Here is a 20,636-nt window from a genome sequence, read left to right as displayed (position 1 = left end):
GAAAACACCGACAATTTCAGCTGCTCCACAGAGCCGTCACAAGTGAAAGTCCAGTGGCAGCAGAGTGGTGGCAGCACCTGTGGGTGTGAGGATTTAATTTCAGGAGCTCTTCAGCACATACACAACTTAGTGTTCTTGTGCATTCTTGGACAAGAGCGTGGCAAAGTGGGGAGTGATAAGCAGATTACAAACATACTTGGAATGCTTCCCTGGCTCAGTTAGGAGGAAAATGATCACCTTAAATTCCAAGTGAACAATTTGCTTCCCCTGAAGGTGTAAGTTTTACTGTCCCAGGAGTTTTCACACCCAGTTTCTGTGGTTTTTGCACCAGGCTGGGTCCGATGTTACAGTTGTTAGTAAGTGGGTGAAGCAATGGCAAGGCTGGTTTGACTTGTATAATAAATCACGAAACAATGCCCCTTTAATAGAGATTGCACAAGGCCAAGATGAAGTTTGGGAGGGTGAATCAGGAAGACAATTTAATATGCACCATGGAACAGCTCTGTTGGTTTTTCTGGAAACATGAAACCTTGAGAGTCATAAATTGTAAATCATTTTCAGTGATTTTGTTGTTTCCCTTTAACCCCAAATACCTTTCAAAAAACCATTTGCACACCACAAACTTCTATTGTCATAACAAGCTCTCCAGCCAGGAACCTCTCCTGCCTTTAGGATGGCCTCGGGGATTCCTCTCCTGCACGGGCTAGACATCCTGGTTTCCTACAAGGTTCTAGAAACTGAGCTTTGGGAAAAGGTGTAAATCCTTCATTTTCCCTCAAGAGCTTGATATAGTGGGAGGTGGAGGCATGATAGAGTAGTTGATTTGGGGTGAGAGAGAGCTGAGTTCAAGTCCTGGCCCTGCTACTTGCCGGTTCTGGGACCTTGGGCAGGTTATTTAATTTCTCTCTGCCCCAGGAAAGTGAGAATGATATTAATAGTGGTAGTATAGTCAGTATCCTCGGGGGATTGGTTCCAGGACCTCCTGCGGATACTGAACTCTGTGGATGCTCAAGTCTCTGATATAAATCGGCACAGTATTTGCATATAACCTATGTATCTCCTCCTACATACTTTAAATCATCTCGAGATTACTTGTGATACCTTACACATGTAAATGCTATGTACATAGTTGCCAGTGCGGGTCAAATTCAAGTTCTGCTTTTTGGAACTTTCTGGAATTTTTTTTCTGAATACTTTTGATCTGTGGTTGAATAGGCAGATGTGGAACCTGCAGACACGGAGGGTCAACTGTACCTCTGTCATGGGCTGTTAGAGGATAAATGAAGTAATACGTGCAAATGCGCTTTGACAGCAAACGCTCAAGAGATGCGAGCTCTAGATGCACAGTCCTCACAGCCCTTTAAAAGACTTGTCCAGGAGAATTCATTTGCTTGGTCGCTGGCATGTGCTCGGGACAGTGGCACTGGCCAGGGGCTAGGACTAGAGGTACCAGTCAACCTTGACCTCTGCTCCAATGGCTTTATGCGCCAGCAGGAAACGAGCATCCCAGGCATGCAGCGTGCTGATGCAATGACATGGGGGCATTCTGGGAACCGTCACTAGCTCGCAAGGGCTGGAGTGAAGGACGTGGGGGGGAGAGAGGGCAGGAGATGCTGTAGGGCAGGTAGTCAGGGCCACATCTTGAAGGACTTGCCGTGCTATGTGATGGAGCTTGGACTTCATCCGGTGGGTACTAGGGAGTCAAGGAAGGGTTTTAAGGTGGGGAGAGACCACCACCAGTTTTGCATTTTAGAAGGTCCCCGTGGCGGCCTCAGGAAGAATGGACTGAGGACTGGAGCCAGACTGAGACTGGTGTCTACAAGGTTAGGAGACACCGTACAGACAGGGAAGAGATGGTGAGCTGAGGCTACGATCGTGGGGACGGCAGGATGAGACAGACGGGAGAAGTTTCAAGGAGCTAAACTGAATAGTCTCGGTCTGTGACTGTCTGGGCAGGAGCGGAGGGAGAGGGAGGCTGGCGGATGTGGTGCCACTCCTGGAAGTCGGAAGCTCCGGTTGAAAGGCAGATTATGGGAAAAAGTGATGAGTTCAGCTTTGCACACGCCGAGTTTCAGATGCCTACGGGGCATCTAGGTGGAAATGTCTAGCAAAGCAATGCGTAAGTTCTCCTATCACACCGCGGCCAACCCATTTTACTGGAGCGCAGGAATCCTGAGCTAATACTTAGCAAGTGCTTATTCCGTACCAGTGGTACATCCTCTGCAGACTAGCTCATTTAATGCTCGGCACAGCTCGGGGAAGTGGGTGCATTATTATCGCACTGCTCAGATGACGTAAGTGAGAAGCGAGAAGCAACAAGGCAGGCTTCAGCCCCAGGCAGTCTGGTGCTTGAGGCTGGGCTTTCAGCTGTCCTACCATCCTGCCTCCTGAGGAATTCTCCTCCTGAGACAGCAAGGAATAGGCAGTGTGGACCCCAGTGACCTCCTTCCTACCCTCATTCCAAGTCCTCTTCTGCCAAGGTGGAAAGTCCCCTGACCTTCCTTCCCTTTGGGGTCTACAGACCACATTGCCTGGTTAACTTCCAAACCTCCTCTGGGTACAATCTGCACATAATCATAAAATGCTGTTTACAAAGGGCAGCCCTTTAAGCCTTTAAAGGAGATGATGCACGTGAAAATGCTTCACACAAATCTTAAGGCACTTCACCAATCGTGTGATTGCTATTTAACCTCTTCCTTGGTTTTTCGGGTCTCTGCAAGCAGGCTGTTGGCTGTGACATTGTCATCACGGCAGTGACAACCTACGTTGGGTTCTTGCTCTGTATCAGGCAGTGTGCTGAGTACTCTCACTGTTCTAACGCTTTTAATTCCCAGAACAACCCCATGAGGTAGGTGTTACTGTTCCCATTTTTAAGATGAGGAAACTGAGGCACAGAAGTGACTTACGTAAGGTCATCCAGCTAGGAAGTAACGGGATTCAAACCCAAGTCTGTTTGGGTCCAGAGTCAGAGATCCTATATCTTATCCGCTGTGAGAAAACCTGAGTATAACCTTCCACATATGCCATCTTCTCTTCTCTTTTTTCCCCCTATTTACTGCCAGAATTTTGGCTCACACAGTGGTCATTAGCACACTACCAGAAATTAAATACAGGAAGGAAGGGGAGAGAAACACAGAAGGGAAGTTGTTACTTGTACAGAACTGGAATTCTGATTAAAAGCTAAGAGGGGGTAGAGATCTAAACTATTGGTTTAAAAAAGGGTTGAGAATAATGTGGATTTCATTTGTATAATTAATCTAATCAAGAGAACATTAGCTTTGTTCAACGATGAATTTCTCTGATGTTCGAAGCTGCATTAAACAAGGGGATAAGGAAGGTTGAGAGACCACGGGCAGAAGGAGGTTTTTGATATGTCACCGTTCCACTTTGTGCTAAATGGCTGAAATTTACAGAATTGCTTAATAAACATTAACTGAGAATTAACCCTGCGTTGTAAGTATCATTACACTTCTATAAGTGATAGGAAACCGAAGAGGAAAAAGTAAGTGATTTATTCACCCAGGCATTCTGCCTAAGAGGTAGGCCTGTATAACACTGGCGTTTCCAAACTCAGAACTCAAGACCACGTTTAAAGTCTGTTTAACACATATATGTTCCAAATAGGCCAATCGATAGAGGTAGAAAGTAGTTTAGCAGTTTTCTGAAAGGAGGATGTTTGGAGGAATACAGTGACTGCTAGGAGGTATATAGTTTCTTTTTGGGGTGATTAAAATATTCTAAAATTGATTGTTGTGCTAATGGCTGCACAACTCTGTGAATATGCTAAAAACCACTGAAATGAACACTTTAGCGGGGTGAATTATATGGTATGTGATCTGTATTTCAATATAGCTGTTAAAAAAAATACATGGCTTTGTTAATTTATTCTCCTGTGGCTCATCCAAAAAATTTCAGCTGATTGATGAACTGGAGTTGATTTTGAGATAATTTACATACCTTCAGAACATGGATGGAACGTACAAGTTCCTGTACGTCTGGCCAAGACATGAGCAATTTCCATCACCAAGATGAAGCCTGGTATTGAGATGCTTTATCCTCTTGGGTAAGACAGGCTCAACAAAGACCTAGGTATTATTCTTTATCTAGTGATGATTCCCCTGGGATGGTGACCTCCCTCATTGGGTTAGGGTCTAACCCCCAAATTGTGCCAGACTTTTGGCAACCTCAGCCCTGGAGAAATAGCTGTTATAAAGACAAAAGTTAATGTACTGAAATCCACGAGCTTCATTCCACAGAAAGACTCAGACCTGCACTTTGAGTTTGCTTTTACTTTAAAAACAATTCCAACAAACATGTATCTCTTTTCCCAACCAGAACAAATTGGGAGTTGCCAACGGTGAAACAGGAAGTTTACTGGAGAGGCAAAGCGCTACCAGCAAGAAGAGACTGCTGACAGCATAATGGACAAAGGATAAAAAAGGGTGTCCACGTGGTTCAGAAGCAAATAGCCCTACAAGTGGTGACTCAGTCATCGGGAAGAAGCGAAATTGTGGTTTCCAACGCTCTGTTGATCCTCCCACAGACTCAGCCAACAATGCTGGGTCTTTTCAATGCAGGCCTTGGAGATCCAGGGCCTCGGGCCTACAAGCCTTTTAGCTGCCGATGAAAATGAAAGTTAATCTATGGCTCCAAAATCAAAGTTAATGAAAACTTCATTCAGTATGTACGAAATGTAACATGTCAACTTTACTAATCGCTAAAATTGGTATTCATAAAATATCGCTGACACATGAATATAATCTGCAGGTCTGATTTTCTCACTATACAAGAACTACTGAATTGCAAAAAAAATCCTGGACAAATGTAAATTAAATGTTATTTGTTGCTAAATAATTTTAAAAGCAATAGTATACAAATCCTTCCAAAAATGTACAATAAAAGGGCTTGTGGGATCTTAGTTCCCCAAACAGGGATCGAACCTGGGCCCCTGGCAGTGAAAGTGCTGAGTCCAAACCACTGGACTGCCAGGGAATTCCCAAAAGTTGCTATTCTCATTGTGGGCTGAGGGTACATTTTAATATGTTTGGTATGATGTGAGCTGGGGCTAGTGCAGGGTTAGTCACTGGCCTGTGACTCTGCTCCCCTCCCCGACTCCCCCTCAAGCCTTCCCTCTGTGCCTTTTGGAACTCCTCCACTTGCTGGAAAATCAACCGTCTTTCTCCTTCACTTAGCACCGAGCTTCCTCTGCCTCCCTGGTGGAGGCTGGGCCTGCTCCCACCCCAGCCCTAGGGTGGGGAATGGAGCGGGGCCCTCCTCACCTGGCTTCCAGACACTGCCCCTCTCACCAGGTGTACACATCTCTGCTGCTTCAAGACTCAGGACATCCCACCTTCTCAGCCCCTGCCTCACCTCAAGGTAGTTGTCGCCTCCTGACATTTTCTTCACTGAAAATGTTGGCACCTTCCTTTCTGCCCACCCCAAATTCTGACTGCATCCTGGCCTTCCCTTTACAAAACATCCATATCTCTGCCCCTCCCACCTCCTGAGAACTTCAGCACTCAGCTCAATCATCCCCTCCATGCGCAAGCCTTCTCAGCACTCCCTGTTGTCATCTTAAAATACTTTTTTATTGAGATATAGTGAGCATACTATAAAATTCATCCTTTTAAAGCATATAATTCAGTGGTTTTTAGTTTAATCTCAAGGTTTCACAACCATCACCACTATTTCAGAACATTTTCATCAACCAGGAGAAACCTCATACCTATTAACAATCACTCCCCATCACCCCCTTCTTCCCCCAGTCCCTGGCAACCACTAAGCTACTTTCTGTCTCTATGGATTTGCCTATTCTGGACATTTTGTATAAATGGAATCATATAATACATGGCTTTCTGTGTCTGGCTTTTTGCACTTAACATAACGTTTTCAAGGTCCATGCATGTAGCTACGTAAGAGTGCTTCATTCCTTTTGTTGGTTGTATGATATTCCATTGTATGGATATACCATGTTATGGACTGAATGATTGTGTCCTCCCCCCTCCAAGTTACTATGTTGAATTTCTAACCCTCATTGTGATGATATTTGGAGGTGGGGCATTTGTAGATAATTAGGTTTAGATTAGGTCCTGAGGGTGGAGCCCCCATCGTGGGGTTAGTGCCCTTACAAGAAAAGGAAGACATTAGAGCTCCTTCTCTCCCCTTTCTGAGGAGATAGCCAGAAGGTGGCTGTTTGCAAGCCAGGAAGAGGGTTCTCACCAGACACTGAACCTGCCAGCAGCTTGACTGTGGACTTCCCAGCCTCCAGCACCGTGAGATATAAATTCCTGACATATGTTTTCATTTCTTGTGCATATACACCTAGAAGCAGAATTGTTGGGTCATATGGTAGCTCTATGTTTAACTCTTTGAAGGATGACTAGACTGTTTTCTATTATGGCTGCATCATTTTATATTCCTACCAGTAATGTATGAGGGTTCCAATTTCTCCACATCCTTGTCAACACTTGTCATTGTCTGTCTTGTTGACTGTAATCATCCTAATGGGTGTGAAGTGGTATCTCATTGTGGTTTTGATTTGCATTTCCCTGATGGCTAATGATGTCAAATATCCTTTCAGTGGCTTATTGGCCATTTCTATATCTCCTTGGGAGAAACGTCTATTCAGATCCTTTGACCATTTTAAAATTGGGTTGTCTTGTTTATTGTTGAGATGTCTATTATCATTTAAAGATGCTCAAGTCTCTACCATTTTAAAGAAAACAAACCCTTGGCCAAGTCTGGATTCCTGCTGTAGCCACTGTTTCCCGCAGAATTTTTTGAGAGGTCTCTCCACTTGTGGTTTCCACCCACTCTCTTTTCAAGCTATTACAATCTGGCTTCTGAACTCAACACTGCATTAAAACTGCTCTCAGCAAGGTCACCAGAGCCTGTTTTGTTACTAAATTCAAGGGACACTTTTCAATTCTAAGCTTGTTTGATTTCTCTGTGGTATTTAACTCTGCATTCCTCTCTGCCTTTATGGAAAGACTACAGATTCTTGGCTTAATGATAGCACATGCTTCTGATTTTTCTCATACATTTCTGTCTGCTCCTCCATTTTCTCAATGGGTTTCCTTTATTCTGCTCATTCTTAAAGTCTTGAGCTTCTTTAAGATTTTGTCCTCAGTCCTCTTCTTTTTTTTTTTTTTTAAATAAATTTTATTTATTTATTTTTGGCTGCACTGGGTCTTGGTTGCTGCGCGTTGGCTTTCTCTAGTTGTGGCGAGCAGGGGCTACTCTTCGTCGCGGTGCGCGGGCTTCTCATTGCAGTGGCTTCTCTTGTTGCGGAGCACGGGCTCTAGGCTCGCGGGCTTCAGTAGTTGTGGCACGCGGCCTCTAGAGCACAGGCTCTGTAGTTGTGGCACACGGGCTTAGCTGCTCCGTGGCATGTGCGATCTTCCTGGATCAGGGATCGAACCTGTGTACCCTGCATTGGCAGGTGGATTCTTAACCACTGTGCCACCAGGGAAGCCCAGTCCTCTTATTTTCTACCTTTACATGATCTCACTGGGCAGTCACATTCATCCCCAAGGGTTCAATGACCACTTAACACTGCTCACTCTTAAATCTCATCTCTATCTCCTGCCTAGACTACTCTCCTGGGCTCCCAGTTTGTACATCTGTCTAACCAACATCTCTACTTGGACTCCTATCCATCCTTAAACTTGACATGTCCCACCCCAAACATTTTATCTTTACCTCTCTGGCCTTCCCTAACTCAGTGAATCACATCAATTACCGAATTCTGCTGATTAAAAAAAATTTGTCACTCACATTTGTCTGCTCCCTCCCATCCTCAAAACCTGTGCCCTAGTCTGGTACCATTTAACAAGATGACCCCAACATTGTCCTGACTGGTCTCCCAGCTCCATCCTCTTCTCCAAACCGTAGCCAAAGATCTTTCTAACATGCAAATCTCACCGTGTCATTCCTCTGCTCACACGAGCTACTGTAAGAGGTGGGATTACACTGGCTTTGGAGCCAGACACACCAGGGTTTCAATCTGAACACCATTCACACACTGGCTGCACGGCTGTGGGAGGAGTCATTTAACTTCTCCATGTTTTAGTTTTCTTATTTGGAAAGAAAAAGTGGGGGGCACCAAAGTACCATCTCGTGGGTCCTCCTGAGGATTCAGAAGATGCACCACGATGCCCCTGGTTCAGAGTCGGGCACATTTTATGCGCTCAATACATTTTAACTACTATTTTTATTAAAACCTTCAATAGAGGCATATCAATGAACCTAATTTTCATCCTAAAATGTGGACGTTAAATGAATGACTTTAATAACCTCTTTGGACACTGAAGTCTGGTAATCAATCGCAGGTCCACTCTGCGCTGGTCACTCAGCTTCAGGGTCAAAAAAGTCCTGTGGGGAGGAGGCAGCAGTGGTGCGGCTGGCGTTCGGGAACGCGGACGCAGGATCGGGCATCGGTGCCGCAGCCCCGGTCCCTGCGAGGGGCGGCCGCAGAGGAGCGCAGACCCAGGGCTTCTTCCCCGCCCCCGCCTGACTGTTACCCCGGCGGCAGTCCCCGCCGCCCCTGCGCCCCGCAGCCGGGCTCACCGCACCTGCAGCCAGAAGTACTGAAAGCCTTTCGGGCAAAAACCGCACTCCTAGACCACAAACCACAGGAGCCATCCAGGCCCGGTCGCTCCCTCCCGGCCCCCGCCAGGCCCCCCGGGGCGGCGGCCACCCCACCCTGCGGGCCCGCGGCGGCTCCGGGCGGACGGTGGGGTGCGGGCCCCGCCGCCGCAGGTCTGCCGCCCGCCCGGCGCTCCCTCCCGGAGCCCGCGGCGCTCACCTTTAACGACATCCTGCACATGTCCGCGGCCGCCCCGCCGGGACCGGTGCGCTTCCGGCCCGGACGCCTGGCCCAGCCCTCCCCCGCTCTCCCGCCGCCTTCCGCAGAGGGGCGGCCTTCCAGGCGCCGCGCGCTGTCGCCGCCGCAGACGGGGCCGGGGTGGTGGTGGGGGTGGGGGGCGGGGGGAGAGAAGAGCGGAAGGGGGAGGGGCGGGGGGATCACACGCGATCGCCCTCCGCTTACCTACCACACACACACTCCCAACTCCGCACGCACTGTGCACACTCTACACACACACACAGGTTCACACACACACCACTGCACGCTCACAACCTCACATCACTCGTCACACATCCAGGCTCACTCCTTCCCACTCCAAACTGTGCACCTCACGCTGTGCACACTTTCCAGGTTCCACACACACGACCCTAGCCCCACGTTTTAAACCTACTTGATACTCCGTGACAAAGTTGATTTAAGCTAACTGCATTCATTCACAGGAGAAATAAGCATATTAATGATTCAAAAGTTGGATAAAAATGTTTTCTATTGTAGTACAATGTGCTAACATCTTTATACGTCATGTGCTATGAAAAATTTTCGTATGCACTAAAAACTTAATTTAAAATAAAATTTTGGTTCAGGAGAAAAAAAAAAGACACACCCACACCCCTCACACACCCACCTTCTCTCTCATGCACACACTCCATGCACATCCACATTCCTCACACACACACACACTGCAGTCTCCACACAGACTCTACATTCCACACACACAGGTTCACACGCAATACATAATTCCACACTCACATCCATGTATACACACTACACACACATCCAAACACAAATCCACACACACCCACGTCCTCCAAAAGGGCATGGTCTTCATCAGATGACTCTTAACCTTCATTACAGCACAAATATGATGATGAGGGAAATGAAACAGAAGAAAAATATTCACCCATCATCCCACCACTCTTTCAAATAACTATTTTCATTTTTGTTTCTGACCTTCTAGGTTTTCTTTTCTTTTTCTTCTTTTTCTTTTATAAGAATCTGGGATTTTTCCTCTTGGGGAAAGACCTGGGAAACAAGCCTTTTGATTGAAGGAATGATAAGTGGTGTTTTCCTTTTTGAAGGTGAAGGGCACAGTTTGAAATAGACACATATTCCTCTATCTTTTTACCACACCGATCACCTCCTCCTCTTGGCCTTATCTGCACACCTGCAGTATCACAGAAGCTGTCCACTCCCTCGAACGTACTGCTTGCTAATTGCCCAGGGTTGGTCTGAGGGGAGTAAAAGTGGGAGAGTCATATTTTTTTAAATTAAAAAATATATTATTTTAAAAGTATAAACAGCAATAATATCCTTTCTAGAAAATTCGAACGCTAAAGTAAAAGTGAACGTCTCACACCCTCACACTACAGGAATCCACTCATCCTCCCCCTCACCTCTGTTTGAGCCTCCTTCTTTTTTCCAATGAATCTGTAATGATTTTTTAATTTAAAAGTTAAAAAAATATAACCACAAATTAAAGTTCATAAAGAACATAAAAATGTTTATCTTGTATGGATAAATTGTATTACTTTGTGTTTAAAACAATTTTAAGGAAAGAAGTTCCAAAATTTGATAGGAATTTCTAATTTTTAAAATCAAGAAAGACTCAGGGACTTCCCTGGCGGTCCAGCGTTTAAGACTCCGCCCTTGCACCGCAGGGGGCGCGGTTTCGATTCCTGGTCGGGAAACTAAGATACCACATGCTGCATGGTGCTGCCAAAAAGTAAAAAAAAAAAAAAAAAAAAAAAGACTCCAAACTTTTCCCCTGCCCTGGGTGTCTATGGATGAGATAGTTTTGAAGTTGCTACATGACATTATTATATAAAATCAAGCATCGGAAGTTTTGCTTTATTAATAGTTTTGATAAACAAAAAGAGGAAGGGAAAGAATTAATATTTTGAGTGATATGTACCAGGAGGTTCCCTTGTAAGAATGCTCTGAGGTGTGTATTATGCTCAGTCCACAGCTGGAAAAAACTGTTTCTGAAAGATGAAGTAATTTGCTAATGAGTGGTCAGGCTAGACCTTTAATTAGGTCTTTCTGTGGGCTTCCCTGGTGGCGCAGTGGTTAAGAATCTGCCTGCCAATACAGGGAACACGGGTTCGAGCCCTGGTCCGGGAGGATCCCACATGCTGCGGAGCAACTGGGCCCGTGCTTCACAGCTCTTGAGCCTGCACTGCAGAGCCCGCGATCCACAACTATTGAGCCTGTGTGCCACAACTGCTGAAACCCGCGCACCTGGAGCCCGTGTTCGGCTGCGGGAGAAGCCACCGCAATGAGAGGCCCGTGTGCCGCAGCCAAGAGTGGCCCCGGCTGGCCGCAACTTCGTTGCGTGCAGCAACGAAGACCCAACGCAGCCAATAATAAATAAATAAATAAATAAAAGTCTTTCTGGCTGCAAAGCCTGTTTCCTTTCCACTCAAGAGTTGTTTTGGGCATTGTCTCTGGCCAGGCTGCTGATGGAATTCTTGTCAAAGGAAAGAAAGTGGCTGAATAAAAAGTTTAAATGGTAAAAAAAAAAAAAAAAAAAGAATGTGCATATACACCATCCCATACACATGGCTCAGCTTGTCTTCATGAAAAAGCCCCCAAACAGAGCAAAACTCTCATGACCACAGCCAGGCACCTCCTTCTAAAGTCTTTTACTCTGGAACTTAGCAGGAACCCACCAGGCCTAACACAGGAAATTCGATCCCTGTAGCCCCACCCTCCATATTCAAATACTTTCTCACCCCCCCCAAAAGAAGGGGTCCACCCTTGTCCTAGGCATCTCCTTGTTATAATCCTCCCTCCCATCCCCATGGCTCGCTCGCTCGTGTCTTCCCTCTTCCGTCTGCTGTAACCCCAATCTTGACCTAGCGGAGTTACTCCCAGCTCAAGTCCCTTCCCGCACCCTGCCCCTCAGCCATCTCTCTCCCAACTTTGTTGAGTTCTTGCTGTAATTCCGCTCTGCACCACATCCGTTAGCCCGAGGTATCTCTCTAGACTTTGCTTCTGTTACTTTTGACTCCTCCAGCGGAGTCTAAATTCTTCAAAGCCAGACTCTGAGTCTTATAATATGTCTGTTATTTTTTTCAGGGGTTAGTTTACGGCTGGAGATATGGTAGGTGGTCGAAATGTATTCATTGTTGATTGAATAGAAGATTCAGGAATTGTGTTCTCCACATCTACACGGTCAGAAAGCCCACCACTCCTTTGCAGACACCCATGACACATAAGCACAGCCATCTGAGTTCATTTCAAATGAGGCCATGTTTGTTATCACCGCGGTTTATACCAGCACAGACTGTAATGTGTTTGTTCTCGATTTTGCACTCTCAGTTTACGCCCTAGCAGGACTTGCTCTAGTAGGTCAGGCTGGTCTACTGAGCCCTCTTGCTCCTCTTTTTGTCATCAGGCCCCTTCACCCCAATTAAGAGTCTACCCTGGACAATTTGCCTGTCTACATCCCCCGTCTACATTCCCACCCCACATCTCCAGCTGGTTAACTCAGTCTCTCCTTTTGGAATTTACACCAGACAAGGCTTCATGCAGCTGGGAGTGTAGCAGACACAGCGTTGAACAATCTGCCCAACACCCATTGCCCCCTTCTTTCCTGATCAAGACACCAATTTTGCTCAGGCAGCTACTGTACTGCACCTTGGGATATGCTTCAGGGACCCCAGCCCTATTTTCTGTCCAAAACTTTCTAATCTAAGCTAGTGACAGTGCTTGGCTTGGGTGTGGGCATGTGACATATTTTGGTCTCTGCGACATGAGAGGAGGTGTGCTGGGGGCTTCTGAGAAAGATTTCCTTGCTTCTAAGAGAGATACCCAGGAAGAGAAAGTCTTTTCTTCCTTGTGATGCTGTCCTGAATGGATGTGATGCCCGAAATTTCTGCAACCACCTCGTGACCATGAGGGGAGCTATCTTCTGAGGGTGGCAGAGCAAAGAGATGGTGTCACTAAGGTCTGTGTTGACCAACTGGGGCTGCCCTGTCCCAGGACTTCTTGCTGTTTAAGCTATTTTCCATTGAAAGTATTCTGATCCTGGGTGAAAATGAAAGCAAGGGGTGGGGGGCAAAGGGTCAGGAACTTAACCCATGTTGATTAATGTCCATTATGTGCTGGCATTTTAAATGTGTCATTAAATTTTACTCTCATTCCAGCTTTATATGAAAGCATTCTTGATGATGAAACTGAGACTCAGAGTGGGTGAGAACTTGTTTATAATCACAGGGACGAAAAGTAAGAAAGTGGTATTTGAACCCAGGCAAATTTGAGAGTAAAACTCCTGCTCTCTCCACTATGCTACCTTTCCAGGTCTGTACATAACAATGATATATATATATATATAAAATAATAGTATAGAAAAATGATATATAGCAAAGATATATAACAATGACCTTTAATACAACTTCCTAGAGTTATCACTTGCTAACTATGCCCCTGATCTTTTAAAAAGCATATAATAACATAATTGGAATCATGTGTATTCTGCTTTTTTACAAACCTGCTGAAGAGGACATTTTCCTCTGGCATAAAAATTCTTTGAAAATCTTGCTTTTAATGGCGCATTTAAAATTGAGGTATACTATAATTGATTTAGCCTTTATCCTATTACAAGACCTTTCATTGCTTTTAGTTTTGCTATTAAAAATAATCCTAGAATAATTATTTCATACCTAAATTTTATCCACACCTCTCATTATTTCATACTAGGATAAATTTCTAGAATTCCAGAGCCAAAACATATGAACATTGTAAAGCCTGCTAATTCATAACTACCAATTGCTTTACAGAAATTCTCTGGTAGTTTTATACCTCCATCCAGGCTGATTAAATTATTATTTTGGATTTTTCTGAATGCTGACTGTGTAGGCAAACATTATATGTGCTAAGCTTTCTACTTATTTGTTTGCTATTTATACCCCTGCCAGACATTATTTAAATTCTCTTAAACAATTGCATAGAATAAAACAGGGTGAAAATAAAATAAGAAATTTTAAAAAATGGGACAAAGAGAAACTGAAAACAGGAAAGATAACACAAAGTCAGGAATAAGGGAGAACACAAAAGGGGAGGCAGGAGGGACACACTTGGCTTTTCAACAAGCAACACAGAGCTGGGACACCATCATTTTTATGGTTCATGAGTGTCCCTAAGATCAAAACCCTTCTGTTGCACGTGGAAGGGTCAACTATTACAGGCAGAACTAAAACTGTACAGAGCAACACACAGCTTCCTCAGCATTATCGTTATGGTAAATGCATTGGTAAATTCCACAGAGCTGATTTGGGGCTATTCCTTCATGCAGGCTGACAACCTAACATCGGAGGAATTCAGGAGAACTCAAAATAGTGCAGCTTAGGCCCAGCATCCGCTGGGCTGGCTTCCAGGAGGATGAGGTGGGGGGACCACTGGCCCTTAAATGGTCCTCTATAAATACTGTTCTTCTCAAGTCATTGATGGCTCAGTTTGAGGTTCATTTTCCAGCTGGTACCTGGAGCGCAGTTGACTTAGGCATTGGAGTTAAATCATGTAAACATGGAAATGAGAACTCCTTTCTAATAATAGCTCAGAAACCTGACATGAACTTAAACGGGAGACTACCCACCCAGCCAGGGAGTAGATAAAGCCCAGGAAGAACCCAAGATGGATGCTACTGAGCCCTGGTAAAGACAGAGTGCTTGACCATGGATGTCAAGTAGCCATATGGCCAGAACTTTCCATCATGAGCTAGGTTCTGTCATAAGCTTGGGTGGAGCCAGCAATAATCCATCATAAGGTGGAAGTGGTACATCTGAGGTTGAGTCTGAGCAGGATCAGAGGGCACAGGCAAACCTGTACGACTGTACCTCTCTCAGCTTACACTTGCTGATCTATGGGGAAGCCCTTTGGCCAACCAGATGGAGCAGGAAGGAGCTGAAGCCTGGGTCTTGGCCTGCCTGGTAAGATGGGGGATGTATATGAGTATAAGCTAATATGGATAGTGGCTGCACTGTAGTCCCATTCAGAGGTGGCTTGGAAAACAGAACTGCAGGTGGAGGACACGGTCATCCACTTTGCATGGAAAGAGAAGTGGCCCAAGGTGAGTCTATCTATGACTCATTGGCAGAGGAGAATGGCTGGACTTGCGGTCATGCCCTAGGAAGAAGAAGTGTTGGAGGACTGGGGAGAAGGAGCTCTGGAGGAGTCCTGTGGGTGACTCATGGGAGTGAGCAGAAAGTAAGAAGAGATTTGTAATACATATTAATGCTCAACAGAGAGCATTCACCACAAGAAAGGCACTAAATGACCAAACAGAAAAAATAACTTACCAGTTGACATCAACCAGCCTTTATCATTGGCCTCCCCAGTGCTGGCATGATGGGCTTGTGAGTGATGCAGCTGTGATGGCAGGGATGAAGGTCATTGAATGGGCCCAAGGGTATGGGCTCCCACTTACCAAGCCTGATCTAGCCACTATGGCCACTACATGGCCAATAATAGGCCTCAATACTGAGTCTCCAGTATGCCGTCATCCCTTGAGGAGATCACCTGGTCATTCGCTGGCAAATTGACTATATTGGACATGTTTCATCCTAGAAAGCCAATGATTTCTTTTGATAAGAGTAGACACATTCTAGGTATGGGTTTGCCATTACTCCTGCCTGTGGGGTGTCAGCCAAGCACCACTATCTGGGAGCTTATGGAGTGTTTGTTGGACTAGTAGACTAGCACAGGATCCAGAATAATGTTATGTTAAACCAAGAGACCCACTTTACAGCAAAGGAGGTACCGTCATGGGCTGAAGCCCATGGCATTCACATTACCCAAAGCTGACACACATTTCAGTGTTGGGGGTGGCTTGTTGAAGGCATAGCTGAAGGACCAGTTTGGAGATGGTATTTTACAAGCATAGGGTAGCATTTTCCAGGACACAATATACAGTTTAAATCGAAGAGCTGTCTATGGCGCTGTGTCCCATAGAAAGAATATGAGGGTCTGCAGACCGGGGGGTGGGGAGTGGGAGTGGCCCCACTTACCATCACTCCCAATGATCCACTTGTGTTTCCTGTCTCTGCAACTCTAGGCTCTGCCAGTTTCCAAGTTCTGGTTTCCAAAAAGGGGAAGACTTCTACCAATGGGCATAGTAATAGTTCTACTGAACTATAACCTATGGCCACAGCTTGGGCACTTTAGGTTCTTTGTGTCCAGGGGCAGCAGGTGAGAAGGGGAGTCACCATCTTGGCAGGTGTAATTGACCACGGTCATCAGGAGGAGGGAGGGCTGCAGTTACACAGTGGGGCAAGGGGAATACTTATGGAATTCAGATGCTCTACCTGGGTATCTCTTGACCATTTTTTGAGGGTAAATGGACAAAGGATGAAACTCCAGCCTGAGAAGTCTTCAGGATGGGCAGACATGCTGGCTGAAGATGAAGGGAATCTGGAACAGATGTTTGAGGAGTGAGAGGAGGAGCGTTAGCTGCCGTCCTGAGACCAGCTGCAGCAGCGGGGGCTGTGATGTGTCCCACCAGCTTTCCTCTTCCATGTTTCCTCCCAGGAAGAGGGGCCCCCCAGAATCCTAGAGGAGCTGCTCCAGGCACTCGTATGAAGTGGTTCTGAGTGTACAAGGTGGGGGGCCTGTCTGGGTCATGTGTCTCCCTAACTGGATTCTTCTGCAGAAGGACTTGTCACCCCAGTTTTTCAAGAGCTGTTGGCAGATAACTCTCAGCTGCTAGCCCTCTGGGACTGCCTCAGCTACAGAGAGTCACCTTGCTAAGGTCATGCTGTCTTCCCGGGGCCCACATCTCATGACATTGACATGGGAGTATAACGACCCAGCCTTCTTGCCCCTACTCAGCGCTACTCTGACGCAGTGGACTAAGTGCTGGGGTCGAAATGCCAACCCAGGAGCCTTCATCCCTTGGTCAGATGTCCAGATTTTGCTTGAAGTGTTTGATTTTTATTTTATGTCTAGCATTATCGTGTAACTCTCTCAGCTGCTTCGTTTCCAACATTTGTTTAAAGAGAGTCTGGTTTAGTAACTGGAAAGTATTCTATCACTGGGCTGGTAATCTGGCCCTTGGTAATAAAAGCATCTATTATGGGTGGGCCCAGAGGAGGTGCATCTTAAGTGAAGCTGCCTTCAGCATTCCACTGAGGCTTTGCAGTACCATGCAAGGGCTTTATTTTTTAATGTTTGGAGGACCCTGAATGCTGATCAGCTGAAATCTCAGTCCTTACATTTTATTACCAAGTTGTTAAACCCATAGGGGCAAAAGTGCAACAGAAATGTGCACACAGGTTAAATTATTTCCAAAGTTGGGAGTGGTTTCACTTAATCTTTATTATTTATTTATTTACTTATTTTAAAAATAAATTTATTGATTTATTTATTTTTAAAATAAATCTATTTATTTATTTATTTTTGGCTGCGTTGGGTCTTCATTGCTGTGCACTGGCTTTCTCTAGTTGTGGCGAGCAGGGGCTACTCTTCGTCGTGGTGCACGTGCTTCTCATTGTGGTGGCTTCCCTTGTTGTGGAGTGTGGACTCTAGGAGCATGGGCTTCAGTAGTTGTGGCATGTGGGCTGAGTAGTTGTGGCTCTTGGGCTCTAGAGCGCAGGCTCAGTAGTTGTGGTGCACGGGCTTAGTTGCTCCGCAGCATGTGGGATCTTCCTGGACCAGAGCTCGAACCTGTGTCCCCTGCGTTGGCAGGCAGATTCTTAACCACTGTGCCACCAGGGAAGTCCCTCACTTAATCTTTAATTGAACCAAAACCATTTAAGAGAAGCCAAAAAGGCTGAGTTTAATCCTTAGGGAAGATGGACGAAAAGACTCCCTTGCTGTGGAAATTCTCTCACAGTCTCACATGGGAGCAAGAGTGGACTTCAAGTTTAATTTTGTTTGTGGAGGTAACAGACTGGCTTTTAGAGCCCTTGTTTGGCAATTATATAGTAATGTACCAAACTGTGTCTTAAAATTGTGCAAGTTTCGAGTGTGGCAAGAGCTTCATTCTTTCAGTGAAGGTTCCTTAGTTGGCTTCTCACGGCTTAGAGGTAAGTCTAGGGTTACGCTGCAAGGCAGCGTAAGGTTACAGGAACTTCATTGAGACTTAAAATTAGACGGTGAACCACATTAAATCAGAAACCATATTTGCCTCATTCTCTTTGTAGCTCCAATGCCAAGTCCAGGCCCTGGCACATAGTAGGTGCTCACTGAGTATTTCTGAAGGAATTCTCTCAGATTACCTGAGGATCCATGAGCTTCTCAGATACGGAATCAAAGCTTCTGATGCTCTTTTCTCTAATGAGATTTGGAGTCTGTGTTTGTGAGGTTCTTCTCGTACTCAGGAATCTAAGGCATGTAGCTACTAGCCTGTAAGGGAGGCCATTGGGCAGGCAAAAAAAAAAAGTCCTATTTTTGCACTAAGGGGCTGTAACTCCATCTTTGTGTGTGTCTGTGTGTGTTTAAATGAACTGATACTCCATGTATATGTATGTGTGCTCTGTGTGTGTGAGTGGGCGTGTGCTCTGGAATTTTGAGTTGAATGAGGGACCCTGTGCTGGTACGGGACACTCCCATCACCCCCTCCCACCTCCCCGCAAGGTGGAGCTCAAACAAACTTAGGTCACAGCCCCTCACTGGCCACTGCTGGCTTCGATGCCTTTTATGCAGGTGTAGGATTCTCACTTCCCCCAGAAAGTGGGATGGGGCTGAAGAAGGAACCCTAAACAAAAAGTGGTAGGGTGTGTGTGTGGAAATCCAAAGGATTTCATTGGAAAGAGAAATGTCAGCAGAAGTTCCTAGGAAAGCCACGATCAAACAGGGTTTCTAGACAAAACGGGTCTTGTAATATCTGCCTTCAGTCTTGTGCCAGTATTCTGACCTGGAGGTGATGTACCAATCCCAGGATGGGACCAAGGCCTTGACTTGTTGCATAGCAAGTCCTGTCAGAGCTGGGGCTCAGCAGGTGGCCTGAGGGCCAGGCCACTCTGGCTCAATCCCGGGGCTAGTTGGGCTCACTGAGCGGGCAGGGATCCAGAAGCTCCCAACAGAAAGTGAAGAAGCCTGGGGGACCAGTGCCGTGGCCTGGGGAATCTGGGGGCAGACAGTAGGTGGTCGGCAAGGCAGACCAGCTGACCAGAGGATCCTAAGGCTGTGAGAGCTTCCACAGGACTCCTGACAGCCCTCTAGGATGCTGGGGCTCTGGCAAGGTAAAAAGGGCAGCAGCAGAGGTGGTCGGCAGGTAGAAGCAGAAATGCGATCGCTAAGGACTGATGTTTAATGGCAAGAGCAAAGAAAGCTTCCAGGTTCTGAGAAATCAGGATCCTAGGCAGGCCCTGGGACAGATATGCAGACACAATCGGTCAAAACTTGTTTCTGGAACTGGGCGTAAAATAGCAATAGCTGGCTTAATTCGAGGCATGCTATGTGCTGTCATTGCTTTTGACCCTTGAGAAGGATGACTTCATTCAATAGTCACAAATCTCTCACCATGGGTAACATTTTTCAGATGAAGGAACTGAGACTTACAGAGCCTAAATAACTTGCCCAAAGTCATGAGGTCACAGAAGCTAGTAGATGGGGGAGCTGGGACTTAAACCCAAGTCTAGAACTCTGCAGTTTGTGGGTTTAACTACTACACTGCACTGCATGGTGAAAGCTTGGTCGGGGAGCAGGGGCAAGGTGAAGGGCGAATGACAGTGAACTCTAACTGGGGCCGGTCCAGCGCTGCCGCAGACGCGTTCACACATGTTATATCATTTACTCTTTACAGTATCCTTGTCCTCATTAAAAACAAATTTTTCCAATGAGTGATCTGAAGCACATAGAGACTAAGTGGCTTGCCTAAAATCACACAGGAAGGAGGCAATAACCCAATTAACGGGACTGGGGCAAAGGTCAGAGCAAAACCAGCAGCAAGGCTGCCCTGAAGTTGATGTACTGTGGGGAAGGAAGAGACCCACACATCAAGAACGCAATACCTGCTGTGCATTCACACCTTCTTAATCCGGAATCTGAGTTAGTAAAGATCCCCTAGGATAGGGAGTGATTTTAAAGACACACAACTTCAAGGAGTCTGACTTCCTGTACTATGGGTAAGGAGTGGCTTTCACCTAATATAACCCAATGATGCATTTATTCTTCATAAGGAATGAGTCATGGATTTAGTCCTTACATTGAGCTCAACACCTTACACCATCTCCCTGCTCAAAGACCGCTGAATCAGTCAGTGCTATTATGGAGTAAGTGAAAGCTAATTTTAACTTTAGCATATGTGTCCTTTCTTTTGAGTTCTCTAAACTTGGCTATCATTAATTAGTCATACCGAGCCAAGAGAATTAGGCAGGTTATTTCACGCCCTTTTAAAAAAAGGTTGTAAAACTCTAACTAAAAGAGTACATTTGTTGTATGTACTGTTTAGTGAATGGTAAAGATTTAACACAATATTAGAGCATCATAGGATTAGAAACTACCCATCAGGTAACCATCAATCAATCAACAAATGTTTCTTAACTGCCCAATCTGTGTCCCACAGTGTTCTAGGCCTGAGGCTGGAAGGTCACTTGGAGAGATCATTTAGACTAGTGCTTTTTAAACCATCCGTGAAGAAAGACCATTAAAAAAAATTCCAATCCATCGTTGACCAATATTTTGTAATACACAATAAAACTGGGTTATGAGAAAAATGATCACATGTCATGGCAATATGAAATTGCTAAAAACGTTTATAAACACTCTCAGTTTTTGTACTTTTTCTCATTGCAATAACAGTTCATAGACTGGAAGTGGTCCACAGACC

General features: G+C 45.6%; 1 protein-coding gene across 8 annotated transcripts in view; it reads right to left on the bottom strand.

The window, feature by feature from the left end:
- ANKRD29 (ankyrin repeat domain 29) overlaps positions 1-20,636 on the bottom strand; it is a 62,753-nt gene that overhangs the window by 35,451 nt on the left and 6,666 nt on the right. For 2 of the 8 annotated variants that reach the window (XM_057527180.1, XM_057527182.1), the window contains exon 1: positions 8,807-8,945. The exons of 1 other annotated variant lie outside the window; for it this stretch is intronic. Coding sequence is in view for 4 of the 7 variants with exons in the window: in XM_057527185.1 (XP_057383168.1) it covers positions 6,220-6,294 (75 nt within the window). In the remaining 3 variants the exon portion in view is untranslated. Of the gene's footprint in view, positions 1-6,219; positions 6,322-8,806; positions 8,946-20,636 lie in introns of those variants that run through there. 5 more of the 8 variants (XM_057527185.1, XM_057527183.1, XM_057527187.1 and 2 more) reach the window with 5 other exon arrangements.

The sequence above is a fragment of the Balaenoptera acutorostrata genome, chromosome 13 (assembly GCF_949987535.1).
Source record: "Balaenoptera acutorostrata chromosome 13, mBalAcu1.1, whole genome shotgun sequence".
Lineage (NCBI taxonomy): Eukaryota > Metazoa > Chordata > Mammalia > Artiodactyla > Balaenopteridae > Balaenoptera > Balaenoptera acutorostrata.
Note: the sequence above shows the minus strand (reverse complement) of the source record. Positions and strands in the feature narration are given on the sequence as shown.